Source organism: Thermobia domestica, chromosome 1, assembly GCF_964235325.1.
Source record: "Thermobia domestica chromosome 1, izTheDome1.hap1.1, whole genome shotgun sequence".
Classification (NCBI taxonomy): Eukaryota; Metazoa; Arthropoda; class Insecta; order Zygentoma; family Lepismatidae; genus Thermobia; species Thermobia domestica.
This window is the reverse complement of record NC_137454.1, coordinates 175,157,793-175,176,307: the sequence shown is the minus strand read 5'-3', so window position 1 is coordinate 175,176,307 and position 18,515 is coordinate 175,157,793. Positions and strand designations below refer to the sequence as shown.

General features: G+C 34.1%; 1 protein-coding gene across 1 annotated transcript; it reads right to left on the bottom strand.

Moving 5' to 3' along the window:
- Positions 1-488: 488 nt before the first annotated feature.
- On the bottom strand, positions 489-15,297 carry LOC145666782 (cuticle protein 76-like). The gene is made up of 2 exons (XM_081734342.1): positions 15,152-15,297; positions 489-1,238 (listed from the first exon to the last, which is right to left on the bottom strand). The coding sequence occupies exons 1-2, from the start codon at positions 15,161-15,163 to the stop codon at positions 771-773; spliced, it is 480 nt and encodes a 159-aa protein (XP_081590468.1). The 5' UTR covers positions 15,164-15,297; the 3' UTR covers positions 489-770.
- Between the last annotated feature and the right edge of the window lie 3,218 nt (positions 15,298-18,515).

The window sequence follows — 18,515 nt, the reverse complement described above, 5'->3', positions numbered from 1 at the left end:
CATTGTTAGTGTCATCAAGTGTAGAAGGTTCAGGTGGGCAGGTCGTATAGCCATAATGAGAGATAGTAGGAATGCTTTTCAAATTTTATTTGAAAATTCAATCGGAGAAAGTTTATTAGGAAGACCTAGACACAGATGGAAGGACAATATTAAGATGGATCTCGATAGGAATACAAAGTAGAAACTGGATCCAGTTGGCTAAGGACAGAAGTCAATGGAGAGCTTTTGTGAACGTGGCATTGAACCTCTGGGTTCCATAGGCTATAGAGTTAATTAATTAATAAGTTGAATGTATTAAGCATTAAAACAATTAGAACATGTGTTTGACATAAATACATCATTAGACCTATATTTTATATTCATCCAATGCGTTTGTATGTACGTCTAGCGTTGTACAGCCACTTTAGGTTCATATCACCTACCTGTATTTTGAAACTTTATCTTTCAACATGAGTATGGGTACAACAAAATAATACTCTGTTTTCATATATAATTTAATTAATGTTCTTTATTTCTTTTTATATTATATAAATAAACATATGACATACATATATGTACAGGAATCAGCGTTTAGGTGTAATGTGACATCTCCAATAAAAGAAAATCGTAAATAATAGGAAACAGTGACTAATTAAAAAGTAGTAACATGCCAACAGAGAAGAACTTAAATAGAAGTGATGAAATGCATAACAGAATTTGGAGAGGACACATTTCAATTGAACCAAAGATGAATTCACAGAAAATGTTTTATCGTGATAAGTAAAACAACTTTAGTAAGCGTAGTTGACTCCGTAGCCACTGAAGGTCATGGTGGCAACAGCTGGAGCAGCAGAGTAAGCGACACCAAGGAGTCCAGCAGGAGCAGCTACAGCGGTCCTTACAGCGGGAGCGCCATAAGCAACAGCAGGAGCAGCGTACGCTCTTAAGGCTGGGGCAGCGTAAGCCCTCAATGCTGGAGCAGCGTAGGCAGGAGCATGGTAAGCAGCTACAGCGGGAGCACCATAAGCCAAAGCATCATTGCTTACTCGGACATCAGCCTTTCGCACGCTGGAGAAAGGAGTGTCGATAGTCTTGTGGTAAGTGGACACTTGTCCCAAGTTACCAAAGCTTCTTAGGGTATTGGCAGATTGCGAGGTAATGGCTGGGCTTGCTACAGCAACAGATGGGGCTCCGTAGGTGACAGCAGCTGGGAATCCAGCCCTAGCCACAGCGACAAGAGAGCATACCAAGGCAAGAACCTGGAATAAACAACACGCCAGTTAATTGTTTTAAAGTAACATATGAATATTATAATTAACTTTATCTAATATAAAATTAATATTTGGAGAAACCGAAGGCGGAAAGATTTACTTCCAGGAAAAAAAATGAACTAAACATTGGAGTCTAGTAAAGACATCGCCAGCGAAAACAGACTGGGTACTAATTGGATTAATTAGTTTAAACTTTATTTGAACGAGTGTTCATGGTTTTTAACTTAACTGAAATAAGCTATGAATTAGGAATATACATGGTGGCCCAAAAGTAGCTATACACCCCTGCATTGATCAAATATAACATTCTAGTTTATGGCTTTATTTGTTTCGGTTCTTTCAAGCTTAAGATGTAAGTAAAAACACATTAAGAACAAGTAATAAACTAAGTCTACCTGATGGATAAGCAAAAAATAAGTAAATAAGTAAATAAATAAATAAATAAAATGCAATGAGCTGATCAGTATGGTATTGTATACCTACTTTTCGGTCACCCTGTATACAACAGAACTTCTTTCTTTCTTTTTCATTTTTACAATTTATTAACGGAGAAAACAAAGAGGATTAAGCAAACAGATACAATGAACATAACACAGATTGAAACAAAAAAATATTAAGAACAAAGTGAGCGAAGTTCTTCCTATAATTTTGATATTCTAGCATAATAAATATTTTTATGTGCGTAAGTAAATTTATTTGCAGCATAATTTAAATACAAAGTTTAACGTCTACTATATTTCTTATTAAATCGTGAAATAAATTTTCATATTTCTAAAATTCTTAATAACATGAATGGTGTTTTCTTTTTTGCCTTTCTTTAGCGTCAAGAAAATCGACTAATATAAAATTTAATAATCATAATAATAATAATAATAATAATAATAAAAATAATAATAATAATAATAATAATAATAATAATAATAATAATAATAGAAAAGTTAATATTAAATTTGTCAATAATAATTTGAAAAATTTATTTTTCTAAAAGTACTAAATACTTCAAAGCATTAACTCAATACGCTACTTATTTACATAACAAAGCAGCTTAGGACGATTCTAGCTACGAAAGGAATCATAAAATGTGTGAATTGGACAGCAAGAAACATAAATAGTAATGTATGAATTGATTTGAGTTTATGGTTCCTTTTCGTTAGAGAGTTGAGAAATGTCGAAATCAGCTTCACTCTGATTCATGGTCTTCCCACAATGTGAAAAAGAAAATTCAAATATATAACATAATTCTAACGCCAAGTGGGAAGAAGTATAGGATATTTAGGGGAAGTCATACTTGGATTAAACTATAGTGTCTTATTAAGAAAGCTAAGGATTTTGCACATGACAATTTTCATATTGATACATTTTTGTTGTGCAGAATTTTTTTGAGATTCTATATTTCATTTGCAGCAATCCTTTCACAGTATCAACCATTATAGGTTAAACGGCTTTGCTTAGACTTCTCCTAAAAGACACGTATAGCTTCTCCTAAAATTTCTCACTCACAAAGTACACACTTTTATTACTTCACTGGAAATACCTTGAAAAGCGTAAAAGCGTTGGAATACTTTTCACCCTTTATTGCGACGTGGAAGAGAGTCTTAGTTAGAAGAGGTCGTGAAAGATAGCTTAACACGTTAGCCGCCAAACCATTTTTCGGGGTATTAATCCAACCTTCAGAGAATTCAATTTATGGACATCTTTTTATAGTAATTGTAATTCCCACCCCTTTTCCTTGTAAACTTGTTTTCTTCCCTTGTAGGTCAATTATTAAGAAAAGCTGAAATATAAATTCTAAATAAGAAGTCCACATACCAATTTGATGTCTCTAACCTTCAAGAATTCTGAGATATGGCAATTTTAAGATAATAATTCCATCCAACTCCTTCATTCTCCGTTGAATTTCCAAAAGTCCTTTCTTAGTGGAACCTTACATCACAAATCCTATGCCCTGTCCAAATTTTAAGTTTCTGGCTTAAATGCTTTGGCCTGAGGGTTAATCAATCAATCAGTCAGTCAAGACTCCTTCTTTTATATATAGAGAGATTGAAAATTTCTTGTGTTTTCTATGCACAGGGGGGAGAATTGGTCGATAAAAGAAATAAGGAGGAACAAATATTTATCTTGTCCAGATCTCCAGCGCCAGTACCGATCTAATGGAGTATTGTCAACTAATGTTGGTTTTGATTGATAGAAATATAATTAAAATCATGAAATAATTATAATAATAATAATAATAATAATAATAATAATAATAATAATAATAATAAACTTGTAGCAATGTATGTATTTTCAGTATTTTCCTTAAGTATAAAATGTGTATATAATCTGGAATTCACTTATGAGTATTAAAATATTGATATGATTACAGTTATCATTATTGTTTTCACAGAATGTATAGTATATTAATTAAGGAAATAAAGCTTTCTTAGTTCGCGGCCAATGCATCCACTTAGTATTCCTGCTTTTCCCACCCACCACACTAGAGGCACATCATACGTTTTTCCAGTTGAGGGAGGAGGGCATGTGGTTTAACTTTAAAGCGCTCATCTCTGCTGCATGGGATTCCTTTTACGATCCTAAGTCAGTGTGCTTGTAGTGGACAACGAACATCATGTCCTTGGATTTCCTCGGGATTCTAACTTTTTTCCCCATCCTCATTCCACTTATCCTTTCATATATACGTTCATTAATCATCCGTCTCTTTTAGACTACAGGGCGTCACCTTAGAGCAGCGTTTTCCAACCTTTTTCAACTTGCGGCACACTACGGGTGTTACTTGGATTCTCGCGGCACACTTATGGATATTATTATTTGTAAATATAAATACAGTGGTATTTTTTTCTGTGATTATTGATCTCCTTCTCACAGAGGATAAAGCTCTATCACATTTTCCCCGCAGTAAATCATTATGCTTATTTTTCATTCTAATTTAAAAATTGCAATGGAATATTGAGCTCAGGTTTTTAAAAATACGCTTTCTTTTTAAAAACTTTATCCAACCTTAACAACGAACAAACAAATCTCTTTTACTTTTAAAACACAAATATAATTAATTTGTCGAAGGGATTGAATGATATTTTAAATTTTCAAGTTACGAAATAGTCTGCAACAATAAAGAAGCACTAGTGGTCATAACAATGATAACAAACACTTTTTTTCAACATTAGAAATGTACAGAACAGTAACCCAGTATGAAACTTAAAATTGTAGATTCATAGTAGAGGTTTATAGTAATGTGAAATATAACCACCAATCACTGACCGTTCGGCAACTACAGGGCCTCTTTGAAAATAGAAGAGTATAGCGTTATTTCGAATTTCGGTGAAAATGAATGAAACTATAATGTGTTGTAGATGTTGTGATCAGTGGCGTATTTACGATTTTATTTCGGGGGCTTTGCCAACTTTAGTCCTGGAAATGTGAAAATTCTGCAAGATATTTAATTTACTTTAGTATAGTAAATAACATTTCCGGGAACTTAAGCCCGGAAACCCCCCTTTAATACGCCAGTGGTTGTGATCCTGAGAAAAAGTGTTAAGTTACGGCTACAGAGTAACTGTAGGTCAGTTGGTTGAGCATCTGTTCGCATTCGGTAGGTTCGACCATCCTGTTTGTGGTTTTCCGGGGTTTGCCTTTGCCCCGCCCATTGTGATTTTTTCTCAGGATTAAAATGTCGACAACATATCACGATGTCAATCTTTTCCACCGAAATCCGGAATATCACTACTTTCTGCTGCTTTGAAAAAAGTGTTCTCGTAGTGGCCAAACGGTCAGTGATTAGTGATTGCGCCAATTGAAACTTTTTCTCAAGATGACAAGATATACAATACGTAGCGATTTCAGTCATTTTCACCGAAAACCAGTATATTGTGATCTTCGGCTGTTTTGAAAACACAAGTGGCCCTGTAGTAGCTAAACGGTCAATGATTGGTGGTTGAGCTCAATGAGACTTTTTCTCAGGATGACAAGATTTACAATATATCATGGTTTCAGTCTTTTCTACAGAAATCCAGTATCTTCGGTTGTTTTCAGAAATGTGACTTTGTAATAGCCAAACAGTCGGTGTTTGACAGTCTTGTCTAATGAGACTTTTTTCTCAGAATGAGAGAATCTACAACACAACGGTTTCGGTCATTTTCACCAAAATCCAGCATATCGTTATCTTCAGCTGTTTTAAAAAATGACCCTATTGTGGCCTAACGATCAGTGATTGATCGCTGTGTCTATTGAGACTTTTTCTTAGGATCACAATATCTAAAATTGGCCACGGAGTGGTGAAGTTGTTCGAAAAGCATCAATAGTGTGCCATAATCGTTTCACTTAAATTGATTTTACTTGTGCTGAGAAATATGAACACAGAAGGAAATGCTACTTTGTGGGTGTAAACTACTTTTCATGTAATTAAAATAAGTGTTTTTTTCTTTGAACTACATATATAGATACTAACATGTATTAAGATTTTTTTATCAAAGTTTTATTTATAAATATTGGTACGGTATTGAATTTTAAGCTTCACAGCTTAAAAAGAAAAAAGAGAGACAAGGCAACAAAGTATATTACTCGTATTAAACAAATGAAAGATAACCAAAAATTGGTGCTTACGGATGAAGACATTATCAAAGAGAGAGATGGGCCTGTTATTTCGAAAAACTTTTAAATTAGGAAAATTCTAGGAAAATTTTCAGCAATGGAACTCTAATTTTGGATTAGCATGAAGAATAAACCAGCAAGAAGTAGTGAAAGCGTTAAAGAAAATAAAGACAGGAAAAATGATACCTTCGGATCGCATAGATGTAGAAACATGGAAACATTTGAGGCTAGAAAGTATAGATGTTGTATGGGATCTGATGCAGAAAATCTATGTACAGGAAAAAATGCAAAATTAGTGGAGAAATGGTGTTATTATATTTAGTTTCAAGGAGAAAAGAAATGTACAAGATATAGAAGATGTACAAGATGTAGAATAGCGATAAAAAGGAGTCCACTTTCTTCATTCCATCATTTCATTCATTTCTCATCATCACCTTTTCCTTTAGCCTAGCCGGCATAATCGTGGGACGTAAAACTTAATTTCATTTCATTTCATTTTAAAACATCAATAGAAGAACAACAATATAAATTTATGTCAGGAAATAATACAACAACGCAATCTGTCTACTTGGACAAACTATTTAAAAACATCAGGAAAATCGAAAAGGATTTCATAACCTCTTTATTGATTTGGAACATGCCTACGACACATCTGGAAGTATAGAAATGTCTGAGGAAGAAAGAGGGTTCCAGAAAAATAAGCAAGGATAATCCAAGATATATATACAGGAGCTACGACCCAAATAAGGCGTATGGTGAGATTAACACGTAAAGTCCCTCTTCGGGTTGGATTACACCAGAGATCAGCCTCAAGCTCGTGTCTCTTCAATGTTGTCATGTATGTTGTAATTCAAGATGTGAGAGATGAAATCCTCTGGTGCATGATGTTTGCTGACAATGCTGACGGAAATGGGGAAGTAAGACAACAAGAGGAATAGTTGAAACAAGTGAAAAACTTTAAATACACGTGTTTAGGCTCGTCGGTTGAAAAGTATGGTGATTTAGACGTTGAAATAACATACAAATGCAAGAGGGATGGCGAATTTGGATGAAAGTATGTGGCATTCTCTGTGACTGTGGAATAACGGTAAAGGATACGAGGATGATTTAAATGGTGGTTTAGGCCAATAATAATATACAGAGCTGAAATGGTCAATAAAGAAAGCATAGGACAAAAAAAAAAAAAAAAAAAAAATATCGAAATGAGAATGCTGCACTGGATGTGTGGGATAACAAAAAGAAACAGAGTGAGGAATAAGCGAGTAAGAAGAACAACTAAGATTATAGAGATATCTAAGAAGATAGAAGAAAGAATATTGTAATGATATGGTCATCTGATGAGAACAAACGACTGCGTGATCAGTAGAGTAGTGGCAATGAAACCATATGGGAAGAAAGGTAGAGGGAGACCAAAATGGAAATAGATGAATAAGGTTAAGAATAACTTCAGGGAGAAAGGTCAAATAGAGAAAGAATTCCGAGACAGAGCGTTATGGAGGGCTTTACGAGAAACGTCGATCTCACATTACTGGGGAACTACGAAGAGAAATAAAAAGAAGATACAATACTTAATTTTCCACACTATTGCTTTCTCGTAATAAACGTAAATGATTTTCTGCTCTACTGTGTCTTACGTTCACGGTAGACAAAACTAGGGAAAATGAAGCTCAGATTGACCAACTTTGTGAATCAATAGCTCCAACGGTTCATCGCGACTAATATTTCATTCTGGTCAGTAATAGAGTGAAGTAATTTTATAGCATTCCTTCTTGCGGTCTTTGTTGGCAGTTGACATTCTCGGTAACACTCGTAGCATCAGTGCAGTTAAAATTAATTACCGTATCCTTCTCAGAGGAATCGAACGAAAAAGCAAAAAGTGAAGGAGTTTCATAACTAGAAAAGTTAAGAACTAAATAAAAAAAAGAAAAAAAACTGTCGCAAGTTTTACTACAAAAGCTGACTATCTATTATTCTTCACATCTTTTTTCTTCTTTTTCTTTTCATTCATCCGTTGTTCATTTTCCGCTATTCCATAATGATCTTGTCATAAACTAAAGCTCTGTTGAGAAATCTCCATGGTAGACGTTTTCTTGCATTTAACAACTGGAGCATATAATTCAGTTATTTGGCGTCTTAGTGTAAACTTCCTTCAAGTTAAATCACTAAATCGTAAAGGAGGTATTATCGCGAAGGTGAAGAAGATATTTAATTGTATGTAATATCGATTTTTTAAAATTTTCTGAGGTATTATTATCAGAGACTGATTACTATATGTAAAGTACTGTCGGATATAAAACCAATTTCGTAATGAAAAAAATGAATAAACTCATAAACTACAAGCAAAATTAGTGTGACCCACGAGACAAGACGAGACAAGAAATAAAGATTTCCTGGTGTGTTCTTGTAAATTTTGTGGAAGTCTTCGATTTTCGATTTTCGAAGGATTCATTCTAGTCTCGTCTCACTTTTTGAAAAAAAAATTCTCGTCTCGTTGTACAAATTCATGTACAAACTTTATGCACAGATTTTTCTTCCAACCTTCATCTAGAAGTTATAGGAGTTCTTTCGCGTCACATAAAGTCCACGAAAAGGGTAATATAAATAACATTTAAACTATATTTATTATTGGTGTATATTGTGTAAGGACCTGCGTGTCTGTTAAACGTTGGTAAATGCTCTTAATTATCTATTCCACAATCGCTTTATTAATTTATAGTTTTTATACTATGAATTATGTAACAGTAAAACAGAGTTTAAGATAATTTAAGACTTGGATGAACTAGAGTTGCCCATTGGACTATGAAGCTACTCGTCTCGTCTCGAAAACGTCACGAAAATTGTTATATTCTTGTCTCTACTCGATTTCGAAAGATACTTCTCGTCTGGTGAGCAGCACTAAGTGTGGTTATGTTTAAAATAAGTTAAAACACAATCTTTTTTCAATTGATTTCTGTATTAATCAAATGGACTCTTAATGAGTTTTCCGATTGATTTTGATGCAATATGGCGAATAATTCCTTTGAGGCTTCCAAATCCCCCCCCCCTTTTGGATGGACCTGAAATCACTGAAGAACAATATGTGGATTACCCTCTTTCCCCCGATTAAAAAAAGTGATAACTTTCGTAAAAAGAAATGTTCAATTTTCATAGAATATTTTCTTTCAGGTTTCCCCACATTTCCTCAGCCCTTGAAGTTCAAACCAGTCAAAGTGAACGGTGAATTCTCTTTCTGAATAAGGGTTGAATAACGTTCTTCACTCCGATTAAAAAATAACAATATGTTCCACGGAAACTATCGAATGAAAAAGATATTAGATTTTGATACAATATGTGCATATTTCTGAGGCTTCACAATCATACCATCACTTGGATTTAAAATCAATCGGCAACGAAAGACTGAATCTTCCTCCTTCCTTCCCATCGGGAGAAAATAATGTTTCACAGTTCTACCTATGTAATAGCCAATCCACTTTGATATAATATGGTGTGTATGTTTATTGACGCTCTCACGTAATCATTAATGCTTGGAGTTGATGTAGGCCTAAAATGAGTAGTCACACACACACATGTACTACGATTTAATATATATATAACAATAGCTTTCGTAAAGTAAAATTAACGAATTTGGTTAAATGTGGTGTGTAAATTTTTCCCAATCATCATCATTCATCCCAATCATTCTCAATCATCATTACTGATAGTTTGTGAATAATGGAGTGATTCCCTCTCGATTGTAAATAAAATATTTCTGTCAGAATTCGGCAAATTCTCCGAGTTTTGTAAAATATAATGTGTCTTTCGCTTTAGGTTAGAGACTTACATGTATAGTTTGGGGTTGAAATTAATGAGAGGTAAGAATGAAATTGGTTCGCTTCAACACTGCGTAGGATTATTAGTAATGTAAGAAATGTAACTAGATTTGCACACTTAAGAGTACTCGTGACAATACGTTCTGAGTAAATAAAGAATGTTGAGTAAATAAAGAATGAAAGACAGGAAATACGTACCAATACTTTCTACTAAAGCTTTTATAGTCGCAGTTAATATACAAGAAATCAAATGAACACGTATATAAATTTTATTTTCATCTCTTGTACTGTGTGGACACAAAAGTTAGCCGCTGACAGGCTTCAGTTTCTACAGCATTGAATTTTCGTGTTCTGTAAGCCGTGCGGCTAGTTTGTTAATAGGAATGTTGAAAAAAGATGTTAAATCACAACTTCTCCCTGTTATACGTGTATTACTGCAGAACTTGCTTTTTGGTTATAGCAATCAGACAACATAAAGCCACGGAGAATTAGCTGTCATGCGTTTCTGGCTGCCTGTCAAGTTTACAAATCGACAAATAATACATTCTTGTAGCTTCATATATATCATTATAACTATAGCTCTTATTATATTGTCATCATATGTAAATTCTCTAAATACAGAAGACCAAGACACGGAAACTAGGAAAGATAGTGCTCTCTCTACATATATTACTTCATTTTTCTTTTCCTCTCTCCACGAAATTCGTTCTCTTGTTTTACAAAGAGTAATATCATTCAAACGAGAGCTCGAGGGAAACTATAGTGTACTGTCTTAAATTGCCATATGTCAACATTTATGCGGACATGTCCGCATTTTGAGAGTGAAAATTTTCGTCTTCATATATTATCCAAAATTCTTTGACTTGTTCACATTTTTCATGCTCAAGTGTATTGCCAATTCCATTTCAGACATTTCACATTTAAATAAATTTCGTTCAAAGAATGAATTGTCAAAAAAGATCTGATTTACTGAAAAAATATGAATAGGCAAAGTCAGTGTGATGTTATGTAAGCACTCTTATTTAATAATTTTTCATACATTTCAATATAGTTTATATATGTTAAAAGTAAACTTGAAGGTAAGAGATAAACTTATTCTGCTGTCGAAAGTTAATATTTAAGTAAAGAGGAAGACAAATAGAAATATGTCCGCAGAATAAGGTAACATTAGCCTGTTTACATGATCTTGAAAAGTATTCTCAGTTTCTTAATGCAATGAATTAAATTCATTTGAAGAGACCAAGACACGAAATGCATGTTAATGTAAGCAACAAATTGCATTGTAGTATTTACTTTGTAGTATTAGAACTATTGAAGGCACCACTATACATAAACCCTATAACTTAAAACAACTTATAGTATTTACCTCTGGTGCGTGGGGTCCGTGGTTCGGTCCCTGCTTGCGCCAAGTGGATTTTGTGGTGGACAAACACCGTGTACGTGGGCTTTCTCAGGGTTCTTCCGTTTTCTCCCACTTTATTCATTCCACCATTGCATTCATTTCTCATCATCATCGTCTCTTTTAGACTAGCCGGCATAAATGTGTGACGTAAAACTGAAAGATTTCATTTCAAATATAACTTAAAATATGGCAACATAATTTTGATATAAGTAACAATTACGATTAGGTTTTATACTGCATAGACAGAGGGAAATAAAGTGCGTACGTTGTTTGTATGTGACAGAGTATTTACTTTCGAATCAAACGATGTGACTTTTCAGTAGAATGTAGCCTACATTGAAATGTATTATTTTCAGTCACAAGAGCCTATTTCAAATTGTTAAAACGATTCATTCGAAGCTACGATGAAGACCTCCATTTGACTTTTGCGTAAGTTTTTTTGACTCTGTTAATTACTCCCATACACGTATTATTGTCAAAGTGACATGATCTGGGACAACACCAATTTTGTGGAATGAATATGCGCTATTCCATATACTGACCGTACAGACTCTCTTCAGTGCTCTTGTTTGAGTTTATTTTGCATCTTTGACGTCAACGAGGCGTATTGACACTCCCTCATGCGTATTCTTTTCGCTTGCTCACTCTTCTAGTGAGTGCTTCGTAAACCATCCTTCTTTGTGGTGGTATGTACACCGAACTGAACACTTTACTGGGCCCACGCATGCATAATTGCAGAAGTTGTAATTGTTCGTTTGTCAGACACTACCATAAAAGTCTTGAGAGTTTGGATGCATACTCATTATTCTTTCTTAATATTGTAATTTTCACAAAACAGTATGAAATACCTTACTGGATAGATTTATTCTAATCATATTTCAATATAGTAGCTAGTAAATGTATATGAATACAAATAAAAAAAATGTTATCGCTGTCGCATCTAAAGGGACTACAGCTGGGCTAAATACCTCACCGGTATACCATTGAGTGGTCAAAGACCTGTCAATAAGTATTGAATGCAAACGTATGTACCTATGTAGCATCATATGTCAATATGCCATTCTTATCCTACCAGTCGACACCTCGACCACGCTATTACCACGGTATCAACAGAAACAGAAGCAACTATCATGATTCTGCAAACAGAACGTAATTAGTCCCGAGAAAAGAATGTCTACAATTCGACTCTCCAAGAGCTGCATCTTTTTAGTATCATACGTCTATTCTGTGTAATGAAAGAAATATACGACATTTGGCCTAATGATAGATATTAAAAATATTCTTGGGACACTTAATCAATTACAGAAAACGACTACTCGCTATCTATTATGTTTTCTGATCTATATTTATTTATTTATTTTGTTATTTATTTATTTTCTTATTTAAAATGGCGGAGTTAAGGCATAACCTTTTCTTCCACTCAACCATTTACATTTTTCTTTACAGTCGGATCTTTTTTTTTTTTTTTTTTTAACGACGAGAATAAAAATGACATATAGTTAGGCACGTTAAAGAGTTACCGACATACATAACAATACAGAAAATGAAACATGAAAAATGAAAATGAAACTTATATAAAATAAACACTAAAACAAACAAGAGACATGCTAAAGACATGTTAAACTATACAAGGAGAAACAAATACGTCAATCTTGATTATATATAACATACAATCAATAATGATACTGATGAACGGTAGTTATCAATGATTCATTTCTACCGCTTTTGGTGAATGAATAAGGTTCATCAAGGAATTCGATTCCTAAAGTTTGACTCCTATACCGTGACAAAAATTGATGGTAGTTCATCAAATATTTTTTGAATATTTTTGTCTTCCGAGCGGAATGACGGACACACGGACAGACAAAGCAGTTTTTGTAAACCAAACTCCTTTAACTACTCGTATGTCCTTTGCAGTTAAAAATAAACAATTACAAAAAGAAAAAAATATTTTCCCTCCGTTCTTCCTTAGAGGGTGAATTCTACAATATGGAGTCTTATCCATATCCTAAGTCACAGGGAATCATTGAACGAAATATTAAATTTCTACGAGTAGGAAGTGCCTAACTAACAACGTTCATCCTCTTTTTTCTTCTCTTACCAGTTGAATTTCACATAGCCTCGACTTACCCATAACCTAGTTTAGAGTTCAGGAAAAACATTAGTGCAAAATTCCAAGTTTTTAGGCCTGGAGCTTCGGAGATCTGATGGTAAGTTAATCAGTGGGATTGCTCTTATAAATGTAGACTTCTTTCGTTAGATATTAGATGTACACAACAAGATTTGTGATTTTACCAATTGAAGAGCGAATGTTTCAGATATTTAAGGTTGCCCCAGTTGTATTTGTCGAAACTCGATCCCCGACGAAACATGCACGTAAGCTGCTGTGGACGAAACCAAAGTTCAAACTTGCTTATACTAACGCAGATATTCTCACAATTTCTTCATATCAACCTGTGCTTTCAATTTTACAAATAACTACATTAAACAAGACTCCTCATTTCTGATTTTTTTTTTTAAATATCACACTTCTTGGAGAAAAGTTTCTCCATGGCAGAAACAAATGAAAATGATTGGTTTTAATTTAACTAAATATTGTACTTGTTTAAATCATAGTAATTCAGTTATTGTAATAGACCTATATAATGCGATACCCTACAAACTAAAATTTCATTTTGAAATACGGGACGTTCAGATCACAAGAGAATTAAAGTCCAATTATCAAATATTTCTAAGTGAAAAGAAAGACATAAAGTTTGTACCACACTGTTTTTCACAGTATAAGGGTTATTTACAATATCTAGATATGAAAACTTTTAAGCTTTTAAAAAAGCTTCAGATAGAGATTTTAAGATGTCCAAAACTACCAAAAATGCACTTGATTTTCTTGAACAATGTACTCGTCATAATGTAGTTAGTAGTTTACATAGAACATACATAGAGTCTGTATAGAGTACATTGTCTATATCTCATGATTTTTTTCATACCGGGGATTTACCTCATAATTCAGTCCTTGCATGTTTGTTTATAGATTTATTTTGCGTTGAATGTTTCTTTCCAGTACCTATATTTTAACGTGGAATCGGCTTCCACTGGGGATCGAATCAAGATCTTGCTCACTAATTTTCTAAAACCAATAAGCTATGAAGGACATGTATCTATACTTATTTGTATAATTTTGTATTAAATCAGCCATGTGCAATAGCCGGCCCCTGGGTCAGTTCTGGCCCAGTGAACCCTTTCATCCGGCTCTCCTGACTCCTTATTGAAAACACATTTCTTACATAATCTTAAACTGAATATAAAATATTTCCTGGATGATTGATGTCCACCTTGGAAAATATCATCCGCGTTGGAACATTCAGTGCACTACGGAACATTGAAAGACTAGTTCAGAACACGAAGAATCAAATTCCCCACTAAAATTATAAATAAAATATTTTTCTGCTTTTCTTTAGTTTATAAATATTTTGGTTAACGTTATAACAGTTTTTTTGTGTTCCTGTGATTTAGTGTACGATGAATGAACTTGTCCATTAAATATGAGCATTGTCTATTAATATTTCTCCATTCTATTGTTATGACAATGTAGTATACAACTCTTTGACGCCAGTAATCCTCTGTGATTGGCCCACCCCCTATTCCAACTTGCACATACCTGTATTAAAGTATATTCTCTCTCGTAATAGGAAGGTCGCAAGTTCGATTCCTGTTTACTATGCTAAGATTGTCATTCCTTTCTTTTTCTTGAGTCGAATAATGCACTTTTATGACTAATGGTTATTATTTATCAAATACATTCACATTACTTTGTAATGATAAGTAAACGTAATCAAATAAGATGTTCGTCATTCTTAAAAGAAAGAAAGAAAGAAATAGCTTATGTATTATTCGGTAAACTCTTCGTTAAATATTATAGAGCACAATACACTACTGTAGAATAAAGTTCATGGTGTCGATACACACTTAGCGACCAACATATTCCATTGTCACGAAATACTATTTTGTAGAACCTGAGGCCAACGGAGAGTAGTAACTACTATCACACGATTCGGAATAAACACACAATCACTGAAGGCGAAAACTGAGGTAAAATAACTTACCTTCAAAGCCATTGTTGTATTTTGGTGTGTATAGAAACAAAAGGGGTAAAACTATAGTAGAGAGCAACTGAGAGAATTGCAAAAAAGGGTTAGTTGTCACTGTTGATAGTGGAAAACTGCTTCATACATCAGATTGACTGAGTCTTTTATAGCAGCTGACCCCAAGGAAAATGGAAAGGAATGAAATGAATACAAAAGAAACAATGTCACGACACAGGATAATAAAGGAACTACAAGTTTAAAAAAATGTAAGAGAAGAAGAAAAAGAAGACTTAAGAAATTGAAGGGATGGGGGCGCATGTAAACTTTCACTGATGTGTATGTTAAACGTATGTAATATATCGAAAACCCTCCTTACGGTTAACCAATTTATATACTACATTGTGTGTGTGTGTGTATGTATAACCTCCAGCATCTCCAGAGACCAACCAACGCCTATTGTTTTGGGATATGACACAAACACACAAACAGGTTCACTCACTCTGTGTGGCCTTTTTGTGCAGAAATATTGGTTAGATTCTTCCTCCACCTTCGTCACATACTGTCAGTCAGTTTTCATATATTGATCTGACTACACTTGAGGGCATATACTCTATGTATCTGGTGGTTGGTATGTGTCATACATGAAAAGCCGACAAAGCAGTTTCTGAAGAACCATACCACAACTCTACTTGAAAGAAGAAAAAAACGTAATTGAACAAATAATAAAAATAATAATAAAATGTCATATGCCAAACTAGATTCCAATATATGTGTGCTACACTCTAAGAACGAAGTATTTTATCTCTACGCTTGGTCTTATTATTGTTTGTTAAGACAGATTAATCATATCGATTACAAGTTGATATTTGCTGTGTAATCAAGTTCGTCAACATATTTCGAACTGGTTTTCACCAATCATCAATCTAAATTGAACTGTAAGATTGCTTGTTACTATTATTTTTAATTAATTGATCTTAGTATCATGAAATAGTTTTGGGTAAATTATTTTCCCTAAAGTATATAACGGGCACGATATATGCTCTTTATATGTACTTTATTCATCTCTGTATAAACTATTGATTTGAATCACCGATATGAACCATAAGCATGACATCAGTTGATTTTTACACAACTATTGTGTCACTGTTGTTAGATGTATTTTATGCTCCGTCTAACTCAGATGTTGAATTCTAGTTTCAGACTTACCTAAGTGTTTATTTTAATGCATTAAATCCATTCGAAGTACTAAGAGACAAATTTTGAATACCTCTTTTCACAATGGAAAAGAAACTCCATGAAATATATATATGTAGGAGACCTCTATACAGTCATATTCTTCATAGAATCGCGAACTTCTTTTGAAGTTCAACTAAAGTAAAGAATTAAATGTTTTACTCTAATACAGGCTTTTAGGTCATAAGCTGTACAGTACGAAGTCGAAAATCCGAACTAATTGGGACCACAGGTAGTTCGGATTTTCAAATTGTCCGGATTTTCGAAAATGACCAAGAAAATGCCACTTAGACTTAAATATACTGTACGGTATGCTCTTTTATCGATACAGTGGTTATACAGTACATACAGTAATTACAATACCGTACGTAGGCTACTTACATTTAATGTTTCTGAAGAGCCTGCTCCTTCACTAAATTACACTGTTCCTGTAACTCATACTTAAAACTTAACTTGTATAGGCCCAAAGGAAAATAAAAAGAAAAATATGTATGACAAACAATTACATATGAATGAGCTTTTGTAAGAACAGTGACTTCACACAACGCCGACGGACAACACTATTGTTTGTTTATCGCTAGTGCTAAGGAAAAATGCAAAAAGCTTCTAGGGATCGCGTTCGGATTTTTGACGTTTGGGTTATCGATGTCCTACTATATATTTTTATCAAATAATAATAATATTAATTGTAATCACTATAGCACGTGCTATTATTGTGCACGCATAAAATAAGTTTGATTGAGTATAAAACGGTAAATCTCAAGTACAAACAGTTTAGAACAAATATAGTCATTATAGAACAAATTACCAACTTTATTCAGGTTTAAACTAATTAGAGTGCACTAGTACTTACCAGGGAAGATATTAAGATCGACAACATTAATTGCTAACCTTGAAGTAAGAAATCGATAATTTATTAGCTGACGGTCACATAATGTGTGAACGATTATCATTTACGTAGTTATTGCCGGATTCAGTAATAGTAGGGGCCAGTGTTTCTTCCAGATAGTTTTTAGGGGGGCACTGCCCTCCCGGAGGAGATCAAAATAATACGTCTATAATATAATAATAAATAGAATAGTGCCAGCAGTGCTCCCCGAAATACGAAGTGTGCTCCCCCGAGACAGTTTCTGAAAGAAACACTGGTAGGGACTAGATTTCCGTCAACATTTCATGATACTTAAAATAAGTGTACGAATACCCAAACTGAAAAAATGAACTCCTTTCTTGTAACTGACTTTCAAAACTCAATATGGTTTGTAATGATTGTTAAGTATAGTTTATCGAATTTCTATCTAGGTATTAAAAATATGCTTTAAATGCAGTAAATAATGGATCGAATTCTAGCCCCAAAAGCTACCTAGTGGTAAATTCCTCTTTCTACAGGATCATTTTGCTCTTTGATGTAGCTGAGACATTTTGCAGAGACATAGTTGCAAATTCATCGAATTATTCCTCATTTAAGAAAAAGTATAAGAGAATCAAAATTCAATGGTATTTAAGCGCCTCGATGGCACAGTGGTACAGCGTTCACCTCTGGTTCTTGGGGTCTCTGGTTCGATCCCAGCTTGCGACAAATGAATTTTGTAATGGAAAAATACCGTGTGCGTGGGTCCCGTTTCCTCCCACTTTCTTCATCCCACCATTTCATTCATTATTTCATCATTACCGTCTCCTTTAGCCTCGCCGGCATAATCGTGGGACGTAAAACTCAAATATTTTATTTCGATGGTATTCAAGAAAGTTTTCCTTCTCTAGTTTACGGTTGTATGTTTTGTTTGCAGAAAAATGTGACACCGTTCATATACAGGGTGTGTCAAAATGATATTTCCGATTTCATGAATTTATTATTTGGACAGTAACGAGCTTTTCTCGCCAATATATTCTTTTTTTGTGGAATATAATCTCAAAAAGTTTATTCTCCTTCTATTGCAGAGGCGTAGATATGTAGACGTCCACCAGGAGGCAATTTATCGAAGTGAGCAATATGGCATCTGCAGGCCAACAGAAAGTGTTTTGTGTGCTTGAAATGGACACCAAGATCCTCAGACTTCATCCCATGCGATTTCCTCCTCTGAAGTTTCATCAAATATCGTGTATTTGTGCCGTGTGTTGAATTGCGCGAGCCTATCATTGCAGCTATGGCGGA